Source organism: Rhinatrema bivittatum, chromosome 7, assembly GCF_901001135.1.
Source record: "Rhinatrema bivittatum chromosome 7, aRhiBiv1.1, whole genome shotgun sequence".
Taxonomy (NCBI): domain Eukaryota; kingdom Metazoa; phylum Chordata; class Amphibia; order Gymnophiona; family Rhinatrematidae; genus Rhinatrema; species Rhinatrema bivittatum.
The window spans coordinates 224436517-224456076 of record NC_042621.1 but is presented as its reverse complement, the minus strand read 5'-3'; the positions used below and the strand labels follow the sequence as shown (position 1 = coordinate 224456076).

At 44.6% G+C, this 19560-nt stretch overlaps 1 protein-coding gene across 1 annotated transcript in view; it reads right to left on the bottom strand.

Annotated features, from left to right (window-relative positions):
* Positions 1 to 19560, bottom strand: part of MYOF (myoferlin) — a 386224-nt gene that overhangs the window by 93274 nt on the left and 273390 nt on the right. The window contains 7 exon segments of the mRNA XM_029609901.1: positions 4054 to 4130; positions 11451 to 11616; positions 12399 to 12560; positions 15058 to 15156; positions 15287 to 15445; positions 15539 to 15720; positions 18998 to 19006. Coding sequence (XP_029465761.1) covers positions 4054 to 4130; positions 11451 to 11616; positions 12399 to 12560; positions 15058 to 15156; positions 15287 to 15445; positions 15539 to 15720; positions 18998 to 19006 — 854 coding nt within the window.

The following is a 19560-nucleotide window of genomic DNA, read 5'->3' as shown; positions in this document are numbered from 1 at the left end:
TCTTCCAAGTAGGCTGTTATGTACTTATAATGTGGGCAGACGGTCAACCAAGCATTGAAACGTTGCAAGGGTACCATGGAGTCCAAACGGGAGGACAGTAAACTGAAAAAGCCCCCCTAGCATTGAGAACACAGTCTTCTTTGACGTTGCCATGAGAGGTACCTGCCAATAACCTTTTCTAAGATCCAAGGTAAAGATGAACTGGATAGATCCCAGATATTCAATCAGTTCATCCACTCATGGCCATTGGGTACGCATCAAATTTTGAGACCATATTGATGTTTTTAAAGTCAATACAGAACCTTATGCTCCCATCTGGCCTCACCAGCAACACTATGAATGAGGACCAATCATTGTTATACTCTATAACCCCAAGCTGGAGCATATCCTTTACTTCGGTCTCAGTGACACGGTGCGTTGACACAGTGCCTGGCCTCAGGAATCCAATAAGATAGTTGCCATACCACAAATCTAGGAGGTATAATGTGATCATGCTGCACCAGGTGGGTACAACTGAGCAGGTTCGAGAAGATCTCTTTGTTTTATTCTAAGAGCTGCTTTAAGTCAGCTGTCTGTGCATTGAACAGTTGCTCTCCAAAAGGAACTTGGGCCCAGTCCACTTCAGGTACAACCGCTGGGTCAAACTCTCCTTTATGCACTATTCCACAGTCGTTCAGGAGATTGACATGGTAGATTTGAGTTTTCTTTTGTTTATTTGGCTGGGCTATTTTGTAATCCATGGGCCCTGATTTCTCCAAAACATCATAGGGTCCTTGCCAATACTAACAACATGCTTTCTGAAGATGGGAGGAGGACAAGGACACAGTTCCCAGCTGGAATACTCTTTGGACCATGGGGTGATTGTAACCTCTGGCTTGGGTAGCCCTGAGCCTTCTCTAGACATAGGTGGGTCGCCTCTCCAGCCTTTTTAGGTAATCCTGCACTCTGAGAACATAGTCAACAAGGGTTTGCCGGGGGTCCTTTTGTCTACCCAAATCTCGTGGGTTATGTCCAAGTTTCCTCTTGGTCTCCTCCCACACAGCAACTCAAAAGGGGAAACTCCATCAAGCTCTGTGGCACTTCGCAGATAGTGAATAGCACATAGGGTAGTAATGCATCCCAATTTTTGCCATCTTGATCTACAAATTTCCTCAACATTTGTTTAAGCGTCTGATTGAAGTGCTCAACAAGGCCATCAGTCTGTGGGTAAAAAATTGAGGTATGCAATGTTTTTACCTTGAGCAAGGTGCAGAGCTGTTTCATTACCTTGGACACAAACAAGGTTTCATGATCCATCAAGTTCTCCTTCGGTAGCCCAAGTCGAGAAAAATCCTCCATTAGGGCGATCGTCACTGGAGTCTTTATATTTTGTAGTGGCACCTTCGCCAGATATCTTGTGGCATTGTCCAGAATGACAAGAATGTACTTATTTCCTCGAGTAGATCTCTCAAGTGGCCCCACAAAATCCATCTCCATCCTTTCAAATGGTGCTTTGATTATAGGCATGGGGATGATCAGTGCTGCCCATACGCCAGATGGCTTTGTGAATTGGCAGGTAGGGCAGGACTGGTAATACAACTAGACTTGATTATGTAAGCTCAGCCAATAGAATTATGCCAATATTTTCTAACAGATCTTTTCTTCCTCCAGGTGACCCCCTAAAAGATGGCTATGGGCTAGTTGCATGACCTTCTGGTGATATGGTTTTGGATCTAGGAGTTCTTCTATCAATTCCCTCTCCACACTTCCCTTTGTGACTCAGTAAAGTAGGTCTCCTAATATCACAAAATAAGGAGGAAAATGGTCCCTTTCTCCACAGTTGAAAAAATTGTGCTATGGCAGATGCTTGTGGTTGAAGTGAAAGTCCGGTCAAAGCTATGCTACTGGTTGTCAGGGCATCTGGCTCTTAGGACTCCAGCATCCTTTACACTGTTTGAGTGGCTTCTCTGGGACTCGTAGTGATTTAGGCATAGTCTGGGCCTGAAAAAAGGTTTCTGCTATTTCCAACACCTTTTCCACCATAAGGTTTGGGTGACGGCAGACCCATTGCCATACAGATCATGCTAAGCTGTCTAGGAACTATTCCAGCAGAACTGCTTTGGCTACCTCCACCCTGGTCTTTCCTTCCAGGTACAGCAAAACTTCCAAGGGACATCCTTGATTCTGTGGAACAGGTTCCTGCGCTATTCACCAGCCTGAAGAACTCCCCGCTGAAACCGCTCTCAGTAGGCTTCTGGTGATAAGTCACGCTCATTCCAGAATGGCGGCTTTGACTTCCCGGTATATGGTCCTCCCTTCTGGACTGGCAGTTTGGAAGGCATCTTGACTAAGCCCAGTGAGTAGATTCCCCAGATAAGTAGCCCACCTGTCCTTTGGCCAGCCTGCCAGTTGTGCTGTGCGGTCAAAGTTTTGAAAGAAACTAATTGGGGTCTTCTCCTGGTGTTATTTTAAAATCTATGACACAGGAGCTGGCCTGTTTGAGCGGTTTGCACAGCTTGTGCTATCTGGGTTAGCATTGTATGCTGTTGCATCATCTGCTCTCGCAATGCCTACTGCTGATAAATTTGCATTTGCAGGACATTCTGTAATTTCTGATGCCCTGTAGCAAGGACCTGAATCACTTGCTCAATCTTCTCTGCTTCCATCCGAGTTGCCTCCAATCTGGGTCACTCTCCAGAGAATAGAGGAGGAATTAAAAAAAACCCAAAACACACTACTGGCCTATCTGGCCCTGACTCACAACCTGAACCCTGACTGTGCAGGTAGGGCTAGCCCCCTTGGTCTCTTATACAAAGAGAAGGTGAGTGGAACTAGGAGGCCCCAGGAAAAAAGAAAAAAAAACCCCACAAAACTGCTGTGTTTTTTCTTTCCCCAGCTAAAGTTGTGGGCTCTTGCCTATGCTTCCCGCTTAGGTAAGGAATCCCACTTCTACTACCATATGTAGTAATTTGGGTGATAGCAGCTTGGAAACAGCCAGAAAGAATAAGGAGGCAGGCTCTGATGGTTTCCCTTTTGTACAATTTATTTACAGTGAACAAACCAGACACAGTTTAGCTCACCTTAACTTCAGGTAACTCACAATCTTTAAACATAGCAGGTCTTAAACTTCATGTCACTTACCATCCTTAAAAGTATCAGGTCTTAGTGTAGAGTGGGTCTCCGTCTGCTCTCCGAGGCCTGTTTAATCCTTCCAGGCCCTGAGTTATTAAACTCTGGTGAGGGGCTCCTCCTTTCACACCCAGTATTCCCTGTGGGTCTGAATCTTAAGGAGGACTGGGTGAGACTGCTGTGTCTGGTCCTTTAAGGTAGTCTAAGGGAGTTTCCTATAGTCTCCCTCACCATGACTAGCAATGCTAATGTGTTTTGCCAATCAAGTTTTTACCTCTTTCATGGTAGTCACTCATGCTTAGCTCTGATGGGGGGGGGGGGGGGGGGGAATCAGTTTAAGGGAGCGGCTGTAAGGCTCAAGCAAGAAGGCATGACTTGGGTTGTGGCCTTGAAACATGGTGTAGATAACCCAGGAATGAGTCAGCTAGCTAGCCCAGAAGTTGGGCCAGAAAAACAGCCAGTATGTCAATTTAGCTGATAACAGGAGGGAAGGCCAGCAGATTTGCTGTGTGCAGTTATTTTTACCAGTTGGGCCTTTTGTGATATCAGATTCAGGAAGGGTCTGCCACAGCTGGGGTGGGCCTTGGAGAAGGGAAACCCTGGTAAGCTAGTTATGTGATTATCTACCTGGTCGGTCAAGTCTCGCAACATCTTGGATTTGAGAAGGCACCACTGGACCTGAGGCGAGCCTCGAAGGTCATTGGGCGACAGTTGCAAAGTGGGTCCAACAGCACCACCATGTGGATCAATGGCCATGGACAGACGCAAGCACCCAAATTAGATTTCATTGTCAGGTATCTAATAAAAGGCTGAGGTCATTAATGTCCAACATGGGGCTGTGTTGTGTTTGTGTGTTTTTGTACAAGTGAAGGGGGTGGCCTTGTTGAGTGCCATGCCTGCCACAGTTATGAAAATTACAGAAAGCAAGAGACTAATGAAGATTACCTGTTTGGCTAGTAATGGCTTTGTATCTTCCACATCAATTATCACATCACCAGGGGGAGCAGATGACAGCAGGATAACTATAAAAAAAAATGCAGTTTTTGAAAATGAGAAATGAGAAGGTTGTTCTAGGGAGTCATCTTCATGGCACCAAGTCCAGAAGTTATACACCATGTTAAAAACAATGTAAGTACTTTCACAATTTTTTCCTTCTGCCTATAATTATGAATTATGTACCTACTACTTTTAACCAACAAAACTTAGCATTAATTTAATTCCAAATGTAGGTAAGGTAACCCTTTTCCTTCAAAGACTTGTTTCCCTACTAAAATTCTAAATGAACAAAGATTTGCTCCCCACTGCGGAGTGAAAACCTTGTGTGTGTGTGTGTATGAGGATAAAGTTTGGACAGCTCTCAATCCCTAATCTACAACAATCTCAGAGTGGCTGGAAAGCAAAACATCCCAGGTTTGAAGAGAGGGAGATTTTTAAAATCCTTATTAGTTTCATTATTGAATGTATTTGATATATATTTGCTGTTTTGAAATATTATATTGCTATTTTGGGAAGTTTTATAAACATTTTTATAAGGTTTTAATTAATGGATGTTCTATTCATCACATTTTAAATATTTATTCTTTTTATTAGTATGGTTTTATTTTTATAACTGATGTTTTATGTTTCTTTGTTGGTCTCTTATTTTGCCTTGGTAAGGGTCTGTGTTCTGTATGTGTGATCGAGGTGAGGGGATTCTGCTAGTTTATGGTTTCTAGGGTCTATAACAGTCTTGTTCTTTTTTCAATAGGTGGTATATTGGTCTTCTAGGGCTTGATGTAATATTTGCAGTGCTGCTCTTTCCTGTGTAGGGTTGTTGCTGTTGAGTCCTGGGAGTTAGTGTTGTGTTGAAATGGCAGATTTGTCTCTTGGGGTAAACTGTATTCTTGGCAGGCTGTGATAGCTTTTATTGGAGCTATGTAAGTATTAGGGATGTGAATCGTTTTTTGACGATTTAAAATATCGTCCGATATATTTTAAATCGTCAAAAACCGTTAGGGCCACGATACAATACCAATTCCCCCGATTTATCGTCAAAAAATCGTAAATCGGGGGAAGGAGGAGGGCAGGAAAACCGGCACATTAAAACCCCCTAAAACCCACCCCCGACCCTTTAAATTAAATCCCCCACCCTCCCGAACCCCCCCCCAAATGCCTTAAATTACCCTGGGGTCTAGCGGCGGTCCGTAGCTAAATCGGGGGAAGGGGGAGGGCAGGAAAACCGGCACACTAAAACCCACCCCGACCCTTTAAATTAAATCCCCCACCCTCCCGAAACCCCCCAAATGCCTTAAATTACCCTGGGGTAGAGCGGCGGTCCGAAACGGCCTCCTGCTATTGAATCGCATCGTCTTCAGCCGGCGCCATTTTGCAAAATGGCGGCGGCCATAGACCAACACGATTCGACTGCTGGAGGTCGTTCCGGACCCCCGCTGGACTTTTGGCAAGTCTTGTGGGGGTCAGGAGGCCCCCCCAAGCTGGCCAAAAGTTCCTGGGGGTCCAGCGGGGGTCCGTGAGCGATTTCCTGCCGCGAATCGTTTTCCGTATGGCCGGCGCCATGCAGGAGGTCGTTCAGCGAGGGTTCAACGAGGGTGAACGAGGGTGAACGACCTCCTGCAGTCGATCTCCTGCCGGCGCCATTTTCCGTACAGAAAATGGCGCCGGCCATACGCGTATGGCCGGCGCCATTATCCGTATGGAAAACGATTCGCGGCAGGAAATCGCTCACGGACCCCCGCTGGACCCCCAGGAACTTTTGGCCAGCTTGGGGGGCCTCCTGACCCCCACAAGACTTGCCAAAAGTCCAGCGGGGGTCCGGAACGACCTCCAGCAGTCGAATCGTGTTGGTCTATGGCCGCCGCCATTTTGCGGCGGCCATTTTGCAAAATGGCGCCGGCTGAAGACGACACGATTCAATAGCAGGAGGCCGTTTCGGACCGCCGCTCCACCCCAGGGTAATTTAAGGCATTTGGGGGGGGGGGGGGATTTAATTTAAAGGGTCGGGGGTGGGTTTTAGTGTGCCGGTTTTCCTGCCCTCCCCCTTCCCCCAATTTAGCTACGGACCGCCGCTAGACCCCAGGGTAATTTAAAGCATTTGGGGGGGGGGGGTTTGGGAGGGTGGGGGATTTAATTTAAAGGGTCGGGGGTGGGTTTTAGAGGGTTTTAGTGTGCCGGCTCACGATTTTAACGATTTTCACGATACTTTACACACCCAAACGGCAACAATACGATTCCCTCCCCCTCCCAGCCGAAATCGATCGTTAAGACGATCGAGGACACGATTCACATCTCTAGTAAGTATTATCCAGATATACTGTACGTGAGTTACTGAGACAATACAGCCTTTAGATGTGAATGTCCTTGATCTGACATATTAAGGGACATATGTAGTTTTAAAAGCTTTTGTACAATATTTTTAGATGCATGTATTTTTTTTTTAATTTTACAGGTATTTTAGGCAGCTGGCTTGTTTTGCTTTCTAAATAGGTATATTGGTGTTTTAAAGCCTCATGTAATATTTGCAGTGTTGCTTTTCATAAGCAAGATTGTAGTTTGAGTGCTGGCAGTTAGGGCTGTTTTGGGGATAGGAAGTTTACTATATTGCAGTTTATTCATTTATTTATATTTATTTATTTAACGTTTTTACTATACCGACATTCGTTAGATACATCACATCGGTTTACATTAAAACATAATAGCAAAATATGCTTTACGGAGAAAACAATGGAATTAAACAGTGAGTTGTAGCTACAGGGGGGAGGAACAAGGGGTGAAACTATATACATGACACATAAATAACAAAAGTTTACCAAATATTAGAAGCTTGCAGGTTTTGGATTGGCTCTATATTTAACGGGAGTTGGGGTAAGCTATATACAAAAAAAAAACAAAAACCATAGATAATTACATCGTTTACGGATATTGGCAACCTGTGGGGGGGAGTGGGGGTTTAAAGAGCGGGTTAAATGTATGCTTGTAAGAAAAGCCAGGTTTTTAGTTTTTGTTTGAATTCATGGCTTTCTGAGGGCCAAGCCCACACTCGTTACATGTTACAATATCCCCAATCCACAGTAGTAGGTAGTATAGCGCTGGTTACGTTCATGGAACCTTGTCTTACAGAGCTCAATCGAAGAAACTTGACAAAGAATTAATTTTAACATATTCATTGTTTATTCACAGTTGCTTGAAGAGGACAGATTTTTGGTCCCTCGACACGAACTGTGTTTCACCACATGGGCTGCGTCGGGAGAGATAGGAGCCCAAAGGATGAGCGGTAAGGCCAGTTATGTAGGGTTTTGAATAAGTAGAGGAGCCCTGCAGAGGAATCAGATGAGCTTATAACAGTTAATATGGAGTGCAGCAGCGTCTCCTGAAGATAATTATTTTCCAGATTAAATGCAAAGTACTGGGGACGCTAGCGAGTGGTTCCAAACAAAGGCAAATTCATGACGGCTGTGTCCATGTTGCGAAACACGGTCCGTGTTGAGGGACCAAAAATCTGTTCTCTTCAAGCAACTGTGAATAAACAATGAATATGCTAAAATCAATTCTTTGTTAAGTTTCTTTGATTGAGCTCTTTAAGACAAGGTTCCCTGAACGTAACCAGCGCTATACTACCTACTACTGTGGTCTGTACCTATTACTGTATACCGCTCATCGTCTCCACTCCTCATTAACAATATCTTCAATGCCATATGGGTTCCATGTGTCTTTTCAATCTGGGGGGGGGGGGGGAGGGGGGGCGGGAGGAAGTGAGACAGCAGTAGACTGTGGGGAAGGAAAGGCAGACAGGCAGTGCATGTGAGAAGGGAAAGGGGACTGAGGGAGTGAGACTGAATCCCCTGCTATAAATGTCACTGCACACCACTAGAACTGAATATGCTTGGGAAATGTTTGGTTGTTTTATACTACAGTACCACTAAAAGCCCACTGGATGGCATTTTAGTTCTGCGAGCACTGTAGTGTAATCTGATAATGCGCTTTGGGGAAGATAGTGTGTATGTTTCCTTAAACATTTGGGCTTTTATTTTTGGGTGATCTATAAAGGTGGGAACCTTTGGCAGGTTTTTTTTACCCTTTTGGTTCCTACCCTTTCGAGCTAAAGAAGGGCAACAGGGACCTCCAGATATGTGATCGGCTGGGGGACCCGAGAACCCTCCCAAATGGGAAGAGGCCCATGGCCATGGAGAGGCAGGAGTGGTTTTTTTATCTCCTCCCAAGAAACTGACCAGGAGGTGAAGGAAAGGAGAGGCCATTCCTCCTCCTGAGACAGGAGGCCGGATGATCAGGCATAGAGAATTCTCGGAAGATGGAGTGCCCAGGGGGTCCCTTAGAGTGCAGCGCCCCAGGGAGCCTGCACCGGGGAAAGGTGCTGTGGAAAGTTTTGAGAAAGGTCGAAGACCAGGGAAGCATGAGCAGCCTTGTAAACGTGAGTTGCATTGGGTCCCTTTTGGATGTCAAATTTGGTATCGGTATACCGAAGTGTAAATCTCATTCCTTTACACAGGGTTTGGTTTGAAGAGATATTTTATATATTTATAAATGATCTGGAAAGAAATACGACGAGTGAGATAATCAAATTTGCAGATGACACAAAATTGTTCAGAGTAGTTAAATCACAAGCAGATTGTGATAAATTGCAGGAAGACCTTGAGAGACTGGAAAATTGGGCATCCAAATGGCAGATGAAATTTAATGTGGATAAGTGCAAGGTGATGCAGATAGGGAAAAATAACCCATGCTATAATTACACGATGTTGGGTTCCATATTAGGTGCTACAACCCAAGAAAGAGATCTAGGTGTCATAGTGGATAACACATTGAAATCGTCGGTTCAGTGTGCTGCGGCAGTCAAAAAAGCAAACAGAATGTTGGGAATTATTAGAAAAGGAATGGTGAATAAAACGGAAAATGTCATAATGCCTCTGTATCGCTCCATGGTGAGACCGCACCTTGAATACTGTGTACAATTCTGGTCGCCGCATCTCAAAAAAGATATAATTGCGATGGAGAAGGTACAGAGAAGGGCTACCAAAATGATAAGGGGAATGGAACAACTCCCCTATGAGGAAAGACTAAAGAGGTTAGGACTTTTCAGCTTGGAGAAGAGACGACTGAGGGGGGATATGATAGAGGTGTTTAAAATCATGAGAGGTCTAGAACGGGTAGATGTGAATCGGTTATTTACTCTTTCGGATAGTAGAAAGACTAGGGGACACTCCATGAAGTTAGCATGGGGCACATTTAAAACTAATCGGAGAAAGTTCTTTTTTACTCAACGCACAATTAAACTCTGGAATTTGTTGCCAGAGAATGTGGTTTGTGCAGTAAGTATAGCTGTGTTTAAAAAAGGATTGGATAAGTTCTTGGAGGAGAAGTCCATTACCTGCTATTAAGTTCACTTAGAGAATAGCCACTGCCACTAGCAATGGTTACATGGAATAGACTTAGTTTTTGGGTACTTGCCAGGTTCTTATGGCCTGGATTGGCCACTGTTGGAAACAGGATGCTGGGCTTGATGGACCCTTGGTCTGACCCAGTATGGCATTTTCTTATGTTCTTATGTTCTTATGAAAGGAGGTTGAGAGTTTGGTTTTGCAGTCATGTTGGGTCCAAAGGCATATACGATAGCAATGCTGTTAGCAAGGCATGCAAGTATGTTCCCTTAATGAATGAAGTTACCCAGCTGTGAGGCCCAGGAAATTCTGATATATTCAGTGGTTACTTATGTAATAAGTCTTCCACATCTATGTATATAGTGGCTGGCTAGCTCATCCAGAGGATAAACTTCAAGTCTGGTGTTTGAAACTGTGTCAGTGTCTCTTTTTCAGCCAGCACTGTTGGAATTTATGGAAAAAGAGTTTCATGGAGCGAAGCTGATGGAGAATCCTCCTTATCTAGTCAGTGGGGGGGGGGGGGGGGGGGGGGGGAGTGATGGGGAATATTCATGCTGTTGCTCTTAGGAACATCTGTACAGCGCTGCACACATCCAGTCACCTTTTAGAAATAAGTATGAAAGGTAGTGGTTTGAAAAGTCGTACATTATTTATACCTAAAAAGAATTCTAATAAATTAAAAAACAACATGTGGATAAAGGTAAGCCAGTTAATACAATACTGTGGATTGTTAACTTGGGTTGGAGGGGTGACAGGGAGTGGGGGGGGCGGGGTGTATTGTTCTGACTATGCATTTTTCCTCCTGCTTCCTTAGATTTGCAGTTCAAATTGGAACCAAGGCTGAGATCCAGTGCCATGAGAGGATTTTTTCACCTTATTATATATCCCTTCCCATCTTACTTTAGCCAAAGTCATTGTAACAGTACTCAACCAGGGGCTATGCACCCTGGCTCCTTCCAAATCCTGCAATCATGGGCCCTAAATTTGGCCACTAGGTGTCGCTATTACATGTCAACTATGACTTCCTCTCTTCCAGAGGCTGAGAGCACTGCCAGTGCCTTCACAGCATCCCCAGCCCACCCAGGGAACGGATCACCTAAACAAGGCATCAAATCCAGGTCCCTTGGTATGGCAGTGCATTGGGCTACCACTGAGCCACCGGGCCAGTCCAATTGGTAACTGGTTTAAGGACAGGAAAATAAAGAATAAGACTAAATGGTTACTGTGATCAAATCTGCAGATGAGGCAAAGCTAGTCAAAGTAATTAAAACATGAGCAAAACTGAAGAATTGCATGGGGGGGGGGGGGGGCTTGTAATTCTAGGGATCTAGGTATTCAAATGGCAGATGAAATTTAATGTAGACAAGTGCAAAAAGTGATACACTTAAGGAAAAATATTCCTAAACAGAGGTGCAAAATGCTGGGTTCCACTTTAGAAGGGGTCAGGGGTCAGGCATACTGCTGAGATACCAGGGAGAGAGGGAAGGAAGGAAGGAAGGAAGGAAGATGGCCACCAGTGACTCTGGCTAGCCATAGGAACAGCAAACCTGGAAGGAGTCACCCCTAAAGTCCTCCTAGCTGGCAACGGCAAACATGTTGCCCCATCATGCTGTTTTTTTTTTTGGGGGGGTGGGGGGGAGGGAGCTGTTCCACAAAGAGAGAGAGCATGAGGGGAAAGGAAGGGAAGGGAATCCATACACACAGTAGCAGATGAACAGCCACAACAGTTTAATCTTTACAATTTACACAAAACTAACACTGAAGATGAAAATAACTTCTGCTTGGTATTTCACTGTAAAAAAAAAAAAAAAAAAAAAAAAATATATATATATATCCCATTTTTAAAAAAATGCAAATTTCAACATCTGCATTCTTTATATGAAGTTCTAAATGCATGGCATCCCCCTTACTCAGAAGGCGACAGGTGAATGAAATGTATGCATTGTTTACCTTTTGATTCTGGTGCAATTTCTTGTTTGGCTGAATAGGGATCACAGCGATACTCATCCAGCAAGTCGATTGTGCACTGCCCGACGACCGGCTTCCTCCCAAACTGTCTATGGTCTATCACTTTAATAACTATGGGTGGAACGTACATTTCTTCTTTTGGTAGGAGCTAAGGGATTTAAAATAGAATCGTGTTATTTACAAATTAATATTGCAATAATTTAGTGGGGGCAGTAGGAATTTTCAGACTGTCCGAATTGCTACAAGGTCTGCGGGCACTTTTTACCCCATGTTCTTTGCGCCAATTTTCAAAGAAAGTACGTGCACACTTTCACAACTGTCAAGGGGACAAAGCATTTGCAAATATTTTCACCGGCTTTTTCTGTGGATGCTTTTTGGCTTTAAAAATAACATGCACAGATCTGAAAATGTGATCTGTATGTGTGTGTTATTTTCCTCCCCCTGACCTAAACATGCCCTCCCAACCCCCTCCTGTTAATGAGACTAAAAGTCTGCACCTTGTGGGAACACAGCACATGCGCTTAAGCTGGGTAAAGGGTGGGCAATCTCCAGATTCAATCCTTTTACACAGGTAAAATATTTTTGAAAATTGCCTTTGCATTTTACTGCAATGATTTAACTTTTCTAAATATTTAATTCCAATCAGCATACAATAAATTCAGGTCATAAAAATAAAGTTCTTCAAACTTTATTTAAAAAAAAACAAAAAAAACTTAAAAACACAACTTCAGCAGCACACAAAGCCCTCTTAGATTGATAAGTTCCATGTTTGAAATGTAAATCACATTTCCTGCAAGAGCTAGAGCAAAAATAAGATATGAAAAAACATTCAAGTTCTATTATTATTGGATCTCACTGAAAACCAAGAATGTAAAATGTTTAAAGACAGCTTTGGGACAGATAATATCACACAAGGGTCAGATACAGTACCACTTCCATGAAGAGAACAGAACTTGGGAAGTTCGGAGTTCTTTTAAGGTTTTTGATCACTGCAGACTGAACAATTTTTCCTCCGCACTCCACAACAAGGCTCGGGGATGTTACAGAAGCCAGCTGATAGTTTTTCATGTTTCTTAAGCCCCAGGCAAGAATCTGCAAATAAATTATTAAGAAGGAAAGCAATGACCTTGTTTTGATAAGCAAACAACTAGTAAAATATCTTCCCAATAATAAAGCACTAACAGCACCCACACGACAAAGAGGTCGATATTCAGAGCCACATAGCCGGATAAGTCCACACTTATCCAACTAACAGGTCGATACAGTAACGTTCAGTTAAAGATTCCCCGTCTGTAACGTGCTGGGAGCGCACAATACAGACGAGTAAGGCCATCCAGCAATACAGTCTCCAGTTTCACGCGTCCTTAGCGCTTCCTAAAATAAACACATAACCCTTTCCGCACCCAGCATGTAAATGAACGAAAAAGCTGTATAATGAAGGAATTAGCTATTCCCCTCCGATACTGTAACGGGCGCTGATATTATCTCCTCAGTAACCCGCTGTTCTGCTGTGGCCTTAACCTGCTAGTTTACCGCCTCCCCCTAGTAGGTGTTAGTGTAGTGTAGTGTAAAAAACATTGCTTACCCGCCCTGGTCCCCGGTCCAGCCGTCCGGTGTAGCCCCAGTCCGGTCTCCTGCAGCCCCGTCCGGTCCCCTCCTCCCGAAGCAAAAAAAACAAAAAACAAAAAACGAAAAAGTAGCAAGGCTCGGGCCTGCTACGGCAGACCCTTCTCCCTTCCTCCCACCAGGAAGTGTAAAAAGTGTAAAAAAACAAAAAAACAAAAACCTGTGTGTTATATAAAAAATAAAAATTTTTTTTAAATACCTGTTGGAGGGCCGTGGGTCCAGGCGGCCGGTGGGCGGGCGGCGGCGAGAAGCAAAAAAAGCGGCATCCGGGATCCGGGGGCAGCAGCGGCAGCGGGGGGGCAGCGGGTAGGTAGCAGCGGCAGCGGGATCCGGGGGGTCCGGCAGCGGCAGCAGGATCCAGGGGCGGCAGCAGCGAGAAGCAAAAAAAGCGGCATCCGGGATCCGGGGGCAGCAGCGGCAGCGGGGGGGCAGCGGGATCCGGGGGCAGCAGCGGCAGCGGGGGGGGGGGGGGCAGCAAAGAAACAAAAAAAGCGGCATCCGGGATCTGGGGGTGGCAGCGGGGGGGGGGCAGCGGGATCCGGGGGCAGCAGCGGCAGCGGAGGGGCAGCGGGATCCGGGGGCGGCAGCGAGATCCGGTGGGCGAGTAGGAGGCGGCGTGTTCGATCGGGCGGGCAGGTAGGTGGCAAAAAAAGAAAAGATGGCCGCCTGCACGGGGGAAAGCGTGCAATTGGCCGCCAAACGTCGTGATGTCACGTCTTCAGCGGCCAATTGCACGCTTTCCCCCGTGCAGGCGGCCATCTTTTCTTTTTTTGCCACCTACCTGCCCGCCCGATCGAACACGCCGCCTCCTACTCGCCCCCCGGATCTCGCTGCCGCCCCCGGATCCCGCTGCCCCCCCGCTGCCGCTGCTGCCCCCGGATCCCGCTGCCCCCCCCGCTGCCGCTGCTACCCCCGGATGCCGCTTTTTTTGTTTCTTTGCTGCCCCCCCCCCCCGCTGCCGCTGCTGCCCCCGGATCCCACTGCCGCTCCCCCCCTGCTGCCGCTGCTACCTACCCGCCGCTCCCGGATCCTGCTGCCGCCCCGGATCCCGCTGCTGCCCCCGGATCCCGGATGCCGCTTTTTTTGCTTCTCGCCGCCGCCTGCCCGCCTGCCCGTCCACCCACCGGCCGCCTGGACCCACAGCCCTCCGACAGGTATTTAAAAATTTTTTTTATTTTTTATATAACACACAGGTTTTTGGTTTTTTGTTTTTTTACACTTTTTACACTTCCTGGTGCCTGTCATTTGAAATGACAGGTACCAGCGCACCCAGGTTACTGTATAGGCGCTGTATTAAGCGCCTATACAGTAAAATGGGTTGCGCGGGCATAACCTTTCCCTAACGCTTCACAGCCTCGGCATGCATTTGCATGCGATTAGAAGAGAGTATCAGGCGCTAGGTCTAGAGAACTGTGCGTGCGGGGAGGAAGGGTGCGCCTGACACTGCCGCACTGTTTTTACCGCGGCCTTACTGTATCGACCTGTAAGTGGCAGCATTAGAATATCCAGCCGCATTTAGTGACCGCTACTTTGCCAGATAACTATTTATCTGGCTACCTTGGTTAGATAAGGGGCAATATTCAGTGTTATTCAGCTAAATTAGCCGGAAAAGTTAGACCTGTTGTTGAATAGGTCTAAAGTTAACCAGATAACTTTTAGTTAGCTTGAATAAGTTTATCTGGGTATATTCAGTGGTAAGGCTGTGCCACTGAATATCCCGACTAAGTTGGCTGGATATGTTTTATCAGGCTAACTTTACTAGCCAGATATTCTTTGAATATCAACCTCAAAATGTTTATCTGCCCAGATGGCATATAAAATAGAGCAAGAGAAATTTTACAAGATACAAACTTTGTTTACTTATTTAATCACTGTATCAGTAATTATATATTTTACAAACAGAAAATAATTAGAGCAACTGTGTTCGTTTCAACAAACCCAAATGAATGCTGACGAGACCAACCTCAATACCCGTGCGCTGCACCACTGGCCGAATTCCTTGAGGTACCATGTAAAGCTTTGGTGCTCTTTGAGATGGAAGAATTGGCAGATTAGAGCCATCCTATTAAAATGAAAAGATTAGAATTTTATATTTTTATACAACAAAAAATTATGATGCAAACTTGAAATAAGAACCATCTTTACAAATTATTTAATTCAGAACAGAATAAAAATTATTATTATTTTTTTACCTTTTCAGAAAGTATAAGTTCAGCAGCAGCAAGAACATCTCCACAGGTTTTATTTCCATTTATTACAGGATACCAGAGCAGCTTAGGGGATATATCTACTCCTGCATTAAGCTTTACCATTGGAGAACAAACACTGCGCCCCAGAAACTCATCTTTGCCCTTGGGAGAAACCATCAACAGATGATTAACTATTACAAAAGTGCTGCCATGACTTCAATAAGCATAGAAATCAAATGAATGATTCTTACATACCACTTGATCACTATCAAAAATTTCTAACACCACATTTGGTGGGTCTTGTGCTATGGCTTGTGGCTGTCCATAGATTTCAATTTCATTAAATATAACAGTTTGGTCCCAGGTAGGGTTCAAAGTTGAATGGATGACCTCTGTTGTTTTGCTTCGATGCAGGAAAGAAACATGAGCATATGGATCTAAAAAACAGGAAGCAAAGGCCAGAATAAGTACTTTTTACCAACTGCTTGAGGTTTTTGTCACAACCAAAATCCTATGAGATGTACTGTAGATGCAGACATCTTGCTGCATCATGATGGACAACAATGCTATTAAAGGAATGGTATTTTTGACTTACACAGCTACCCACACACTATTGCCCATGCATATCTGAAGACTTCATCCAAAGTTAAATACCCCCATTCTCCATTTTCAAACCAGATACATACATATTCTGCTTCTGTTCCCTCCCTACTTCTATCTTCTGGAACAAACTTACCTTTGTGTATCCAATCATTCCTTTCTCCTCTGACCTTCAGTGGACAACCACAAACCTTTCTGTTTAATGCTGCATACCAATCATCCTCAGCTATTTTGCTAATCATTCTGTAAAACTTACTAAACCTGTTACTTTGTGCCACTGTTTATTGATGAAAACAATCATCATTTTAAGACATCCTGGCTAAATGTATCAGACAAGGGGCAGCCTGCTAGCTCAGTGGTAGTGATGCACACTGCTAGGTTAGTTGTCTAGAGTAAATTCTCAGGTCTTGCTTCTGCTCCTGCAGCTGACCAGGGTTGGGTGCTGCAGAGGAGGGAGCCCCAACCATGCAATGGTGGTGACACCTAATGGCTAGACTCAGGGTGCGTATCTCAGGTTTTAGAGGGAGCTGTGGTTTGGTGCTTCCGACGGAGTATTGAAGTTGAAATTATAAGTGGGCTGGACAGGAGAAGGGAAAGTTTTTATAAAAGAAATGGGGGAATACACATCACAGGGTGGTTATAAATGAAAGACTGCAGTGCTGTAGCTCCCACAGCTGCCAGTTCCATTTGAGCAGGAAGCCCAAAACAGTAAGGAAAAAAAGGGTATTATATAATTACAAGGCTCTATACAAACCTTTTATGAGGTTATATTTCAGCAGTATATTTGAATTTTACTTCCTAGGAAAACCTGAACCAGTCAATTTGACTGTCCAGGTTATGATTTTTCCGCTAAAAAAAAAAAAAAAGAAAGTGGAAAAAAAACACCCGTTCTCTTCCAGTGAAAACCCATCTTCGGCATGAATTTCATAACTTCTGCATAATCTTGGTATTTACATGAAAGTCATTTTACTTGACAATTTGAAAATGCATCTCTTAATGTTATCATATTTGCTGTAAACCTTGGCAATGTACAGAATCATATTGGACAGTTGAACTATGGGCCATATATACCAATTATTTTTCCTATAGACACCAAATGTAACAAACCCTTAGTACACCACCATGTGGGGTGTCAATAACCTTACTAACTACTTTTAAAAATGAGCACATGTGCACCCCTACATGTGCGTATCAACGCACAAGTGAAGATACACTGGAATTTTTAATCATGCTCACACTTGTGCGCGTGTTGTAAAAAATACACCAACCGAGCATATGCATGTTCCTAATTTTAAGAGGTTACTCGAGCACAGCTAGCAAAAGGTCTTTCATAGGGCTTTTTCGAATTTTACGCACGTATGCTAGTAGATTTTAAAACATGCTCATGCAAGGCACATTCCCAGTTTTCTAATTAGTCCACCAGTTTGTCCAGTTAATATAAAAGTCTTTCAGACCCCTTTGCTTCTTAATCCTGCATGCTGCCCAGTTGACCTGCATCCCTCACCCTGGTCTATAAGCCTTAAAACACAAGATCTACAGACTTGCTCCTCATCAGGAGAAGCAGTAAAGTTAAGCAGATATCTAGCATATGCACACTGCTGTTTTCAGTTTTAAAATGGAGAAATTACTTACCTGATAATTTCGTTTTCCTTAGTCTAGACCCCTGCCAGCAGATGTTGACAGAGAAACCGGATGTCACAGAATATGTAGCCATGCAGTGACCCCAGCCGGCTAGTATTCTCCTCAAAAGCAACTGTGGACAGACTAGCAAAAAACTTGATTTTTTTTTTATACCATACTGGGTCAGACCAAGGGTCCATCAAGCCCAGCATCCTGTTTCAAGTGAGCTTCATGCAATAACTGTACTTATCTTGTCATTCAAAGTCCGATCCCACCCTGACATGATATGTTTCGATCGTGCATCTGCCTCGGGGTGGGGGGGGGGGGGTTATCTCATTCCGAACGCTCACATCTCTTCCAAGCTTTAAACAGACAGCTTGGAAGAGATGTGAGCGTTTGGAATGAGATACCCCCTGAGGCAGATGCATGATCGAAACATGATATCGTGTCAAGGTGGGATCGGACTTTGAATGATAAGATAAGTACAGTTATTGCATGAAGCTCACTTGAAAAAGAAAAAGAAAAAGACAAATTGCTTTAAAGAATATCGGTTTGTTTTTGGATTTTTAAATACAAAATAAGTTGTTATATAAAAATTGAAATAAAGAAAAGTGGACTTTCAACTTAAAGGGGCTTTTACAATTTTATAAGCCCATTGAGTGTCGGTCCTACACAAATTTTGTAAGAAAAAGGAGCTACATTCACAAAGTGTGTTATTTTGGAATCTTTTTTGAAATATATGGCCAGTTGACCATTTGTTTTACTTTGAGTATTGGACTGTGAGGGTCTCTGGAGTATGATGTAGGGGGCTTTTTGAAATGTAAACTGAAAGCATGCCAGCCATACCGCATGGGCTTCCATGCGACTGATGTTCCAGCGGGACTCTCTGGCACTCCAACACCCTTGGGCCATTAACACCAGACAGTGAGCCCCCCAACCACAGAGACTCGCATCTGTCATGAGTACCAACCAAGTTGAAGAGGATAAGGGAACTCCCTTCCTTAGATGATCCTCCTGCAACCATCCCTAGAGGCAGGAATAGATTTCCATCGGCATCTAGAGCCAAACCACATAGTCCTGAGACTGCAGGTTCCAATGAGATAGCAGAGAGTGCTGAAGAGAATGCATATGCGCCCTCACCCATGGCAACATTTCCAGGGTTGTCGCCCTTAAGCCAAGTACCTTTAGGTAAGACCACACTATTGGATGCGTGGGGTTCACCAATTGATGCACATGAGACAATTTCTGAATCTGAACTTCCGGTAGGAAAACTTTGTCTTGCCCCATGTCAAATCAGACCCCCAGACCCTCCAATGACTGGGATGCCTGAAGATTGCTCTTGGTCAGGTACACCACCAAATCAAGCTCCCACCATAATGAGATCACCTTGTGTGTCACCAGGTGGCTCTCTTCCTGAGACTTGGCTTGAATCAGCCAGTCATCCAAATATGGGTGCACCAGGATCCCTTCTCTTCGCAAGACCATTGCTAGGACCACTATAACCTTAAAAAATGTACTGGGAGCGGTGGCTAGACCAAAGGGCAGCACCCAAAACTGTTAATGGTGCCCCAATACCACAAAATGTAGAAGGTGGGAATATGAAGATAAGCCTGTGACAGATCTAGGGAGGTCAGAAATTCCCCCGACTGCACCGCCATTATCACAGAGTGCAAGATTTCCATAAAAAATTGAGTCACCTGCAAATGATGGTTGACCCTCTTGAGATCCAAGATGGGACAAAAGGAGCCCTCCTTCTTGGGCCCAACAAAATAAATAGAATAGTTCCCAGACTTTCTTGAGACATGGGCACTGGAACCACAGCCCTCAGCCTGAGAAGCATGAACTCCACTGCCTGCTTCTTCTACGGGGAGTGGCAAGGGGACACCATGAACACATCCCAAGGAATACTGCGAAATTCCTCACATATTCTTCTTGTATCACTTTCAGGACACCACCGGTCTGATGTAATCTCTCCCCTATCTAATGTTCCTGAAGGTGGATCGGCAAACCTTCATTGGGAGGCATGGGAGGATCCACAACCTGAGCCTGCACCTCAT